Genomic DNA, 4,654 nt, shown 5'->3' on the forward strand with positions numbered 1-4,654 from the left:
CTGAGAAGTATGATGGGGGTTACTAGGCTAGATAGAGTGAGAAATGAGGAGGTGAGGAGGAGAACAGGGGTGGAAAAAGAGCTGGGAGATAGGGTTGATGAAAGAGTATTAGGATGGTTTGGACACATGGAAAGAATGAGTGAAGAAAGACTAGTAAAAGAGGTATGGAAGGCAGATGTGGAGGGAGTAAACATGAGGGGACGTCCTAGGATGAGGTGGATGGATGGGGTGAAGGGGGCTTTGGGGAAGAGGGGAATGTCTGTTGAGGAAGGACGGGAGAGGACAGAAGACAGGGGTGAATGGAGAATGGTTGTATATGGATGATGTTGTGATTGCATGAGGTGGAATGGGCGGGGGGATGGGGGGTGAGGTAGTATGTGTGAGCAAATTTTGACGCAGCCCGAAGGGATTTCTCCCCGTCCTCTCCTTTTATGCAATGGGGGGACGGAGAGGGGGGGTCGCCGATTTAATGAAGCGGCCTTGCTGTGGATGTGCTGTGTCTTGCGACACTGCTTCTGACCCAGGGCAGTGGACAAGGTGCACGGATGACCCGTCATCCAGGAGGTGCTAAGATAAGAGGGAGGGTGGAGGGGAGTGGGGTGTATTCAGGGATGGAATGGGTGGAAATGATTTTATGTCTTTTCCTTTTTGGCTACCTCCCTAGTAAGGGGGGAAAGCCTTGGTATATGCATGTATGTATGTATATATATATATATACATATATGTATATATATATATATATATATATATTTGTACTTACAATCATACATATACGTATATGTTTGATTATGTATAGAATTATGCATGCATGGGTTACATGTATAGCGAGTTCGCGAGTATGTACGCATCAGATTGCGCCACCAACATTCCTCTCCTATTCTCAGCAGTGACAGGCGCACAGGGCTTTGGACGCGGATACGCACCTCCTAACATAGGTTCCTCACCTTTTAGTATAAATTTAGTAAGATATTCATGTCATGATGGTGTATTCTGATTATTTTCTTCATATAGTTTCATTGTTTTTGATGTGGACATCGATGGTCATGTGAATTGGTTTTTACCATTTGTCTAATTTTCTGTACTTTTTTCTTTTTTCAGGAGCATAAATACTTGACATGACTTGAAATGAAAAGAGCGACGAAGAAAAAAATAAGAAAGAGAAAGACGGTACGTGTCCAAAAGTGTGCCCTGATGTTGGAATTGGTAGATATAGCGGTGATAACGAATGGGGAAGTAAATATTCTGAGAATAGCACAATATGAGCAGTTTTACATAGAAAACAGGAGGACCGTAACGATTACTGAAAGTGAAATCGCGAACGAGTTTTGTGCAGATGCAAACGGGAGAACCAGCCGAGTTGGGAAGACGCTGAAGCGGCCGAGAAAGGAGAGCGTCGAAAGCGTGGGTGCGTTGACCCGGCGGTACAGACGCTCGAGCCTCCGGCAGAAGTCGTCATTGAAGGAGTCTGGTGAATGGGTGGAGGCGAGCGTAGAAGATTCGAGAAGTTTCTGGAAGACGAGAGCAATGGCAGGGAAAGGGATAGCAAGGAGAGACCACCACGCCGTGTTTCTGGCGCTGGCGCCATTTTTCTTCTTGTTACATGTTTCTGCTGCTGTTACGGCTCACGCTCGCTCGCCTTTGAAACCGCAGTCACCACCATCATCACAACCGCCTTTACATCATCACGCTGGCCCTTCGTTTCGCCCTTCGCCCGCTACCCATTCTGCCTCCTCTTCCTCCTCCTCCTCCTCCACCAATTCTCATCATTCCACTTCATCCACAGCAAATGTCCCTCTTCCCTTCAATCGTCCTCATATCCACCATCCCTTCCATTACCACCAAACTATCCCCAGTAGTCATATCATCCGCCCACCGCATCTGTTGTCTACAACAACTCACGAGTTTACTCCACATGAAGATACCTCCTCGTTTCATCATCCTCGTACTATCCACACACCGCCCCAGCATCGTGGAACCATACTATCCACAGTATCACTTCGTATCATCTCTTTTACAAAACTATGTGCAAGTAGATTAAGAGACTCGATCAAACAAAATACAAATCAAAGAAAGACTAAAAGTGACTACAAAGATAAAGGGACAGAAGATGATGTACCTACTAACAAGAAAAGTATCGATGAAACAAGCACTGACGACAAACATCCCTTTTATAAGGATGACCGTATGGAAAAATATAATGACGGTAGAAAAGATAATATTTGCGAAGGCATGGAACATTGCGCTGAAAAAAGTAGTGCCATAACATTACAAACAAAAAATGATGTAAGCGGAAATAACGAGCAAAGGTTTAAACGTGGAAATGCTATTTCAAAATCTATTACACATAGTAAAGATATAAATAAAAATCACGTTAGACTAAACATAGAGAGGAAGCAAATGAAACGGGGACGCTCTGAAAACTCTGATCTCCATAAAAATATAAAAGACTTTCGTGAAGATAAAAATCACAATATTGATTTAAGAAACAAAAGAGCTAATTTTATCAAACCTGTAACATTTCTCAAACCTGTAACTGCGCAGCTAAGAAGTAGTACAGAAGTTGCCAGCTCCTTCATTAGCCTCCCACATGATGTCCCACCTCAGGGATGGACCAGGAAGGTCCTAGACCCACTGGGAAGTGTTCTGAAGGTCAACCCAAGCCATGATTCAACACATGACAGAGACCTTACAAAGGGAGTTAGTGAGAACATGCCTGCATTGCAGGAGGCAGACAACAACACACCTAGATACAAATATGTCAGTAAAATTAATGGTGACATTACTTCCTCTCCTATGGGCACTGTTAGGATACGAAAATCTAGAAAACGTAGTGCAGACTCTGAAGAATTTTTCTTAAATGATGTTAGTGATGGCGGCAAATATAGTAACATTAGACTAAGTCTTAGAACAAAATTTGACCCAAAGATCCGTGGTGATATTAAGAAAAGAAGAGCAACCCTTGGTTGTGTATCTTGCAATAATAACCACAGAATCCAGGGCAAAGAACACAAAGAACTCGTCATTAATGAAGGTAGTGGAAATGGTGGATATAGGGAAGGGCCTATTGATGCGACGAGAAACGTTGTTGGTAATAATAACACTCATCGAGAACCGGGCGAGACGAATCCAATGAAGCAAGAACTAACAGAAGACTCAAATTTCTCAACCAGGGACAAGACAAAAAGGACTGGTGGCCTCAGCAGGGAGGGCAGCCCAGTCAGCAGAATACGAAACATTTCAAGAGGGAGGGAGAGAAGAGATAGGAGCACCATCAACGATATATCAAGCAACGGGAAGAACAGAAATGATAGCGATACTTCTGAAGGGTGGAGGAAGGTGCGAGAGAGATGGTGGAAGGAAGCGAGGGCAAGTGGGATAAGGAAGAGCAAAGCGGAGACTAAGGTGATCCGCAGAGAACCAAACGTGGACAAAGGAGGAGGAAGTATAGGAGTACAAGGTGGTGCTAGCGACGAAAAGAAACGGCTAGATTACCACGACAGAAGAAAGGCTAAGAGAGACAAGGCACGAAAGATATGGAGACGAAAAAACATCGATTTGAATGTTAGAATGAGTGAGCGTGCCAAAATATATAACAGTACCGGTGATGCAGGAAGTAGAAATGCTAGTGAAAGCGTTTTCGTTGGAAATAGTAAAAATGAGAAAAACGTAATACATCAAGCGAGTGAACGTGTCAGAATATATAACAATACCGATGATTCAGAAAATAGAAATTATACTAAAAGTGTTTTTGTGAGAGACAGTAAAAAGGAGAAAAACGTAGTAAATTATATGAATCACAAAAACAAGACAAGAAATATACTAGTAACAGAAGAACTAAGAAAAAAACGATCTAACAGAACAAATAAAACCAGTGATTTCATGCTGACCATTATGAATAAAACTGAAAATGTAAACAGGTATGAACTTCAGAGGGCTTCAAACATAGAAGGTGACCAATTTGGCAGTGATAACAGTATAACTGAAAATAATACATTTATTTCACATACGCCTCGTAATGGTAATAGTGATATTAGTGTCAAAAGTAGGCCAAGTGAAATCATCAGAACTAAGCGTAAAAACAGTGATATGTACATCCACATCAGTAGCAACAGTGACAGGGAAGGAAGCGAGATGGTGGCTGAGAACGAAAACAACATCACCTGCGTCCCTCAGAACCCACAATGCAAAGCCCCCTCGACGTGTTGGGCTACGAGTGCCGATCCACCACTGACCTGTTCCCGTAAGTACCGTGACCTCCTGTAACGATGTTGCCTTCATCTTATACTCAGCCCAATTGAGGTGACTCACGTATAATTTTCAAATTACATAATCACATGCAAATGATGATGTATGAACATTTCATCCTGTATCCACGTAAAAATATTAAGAAAATATTCATTCATTTACTATAAATAATAATTTATAGAAATGTATAATTACTCAGGCTCCAGAAAAAATAAAGATCAATGATAACACACACACACACACACACACACACACACACACACACACACACACACACACACACACACACACACACACACACACACACACACACACATACATGTGCTAATGGGGTATATGGGTAGGGTATTTTCTCTTATGCATTCTTTATTAAAAGTGATGGCTAGTTGTGCACTTATCATTTTCTTAA

At 42.2% G+C, this 4,654-nt stretch overlaps 1 protein-coding gene across 1 annotated transcript in view; it reads left to right on the forward strand.

Annotated features, from left to right (window-relative positions):
- LOC143029943 (uncharacterized) overlaps nucleotides 1–4,263 on the forward strand; it is a 213,802-nt gene extending 209,539 nt beyond the window's left edge. Inside the window, exon 3 of the mRNA XM_076193153.1 lies at nucleotides 1,099–4,263. Within this exon, the coding sequence (XP_076049268.1) occupies nucleotides 1,126–4,263 (3,138 nt within the window). The 5' untranslated portion in view covers nucleotides 1,099–1,125. The remainder of the gene's footprint in view (nucleotides 1–1,098) is intronic.
- Nucleotides 4,264–4,654: the final 391 nt, after the last annotated feature.

Source organism: Oratosquilla oratoria, chromosome 11 (assembly GCF_046742065.1).
Source record: "Oratosquilla oratoria isolate Oo_2021 chromosome 11, ASM4674206v1, whole genome shotgun sequence".
Lineage (NCBI taxonomy): Eukaryota > Metazoa > Arthropoda > Malacostraca > Stomatopoda > Squillidae > Oratosquilla > Oratosquilla oratoria.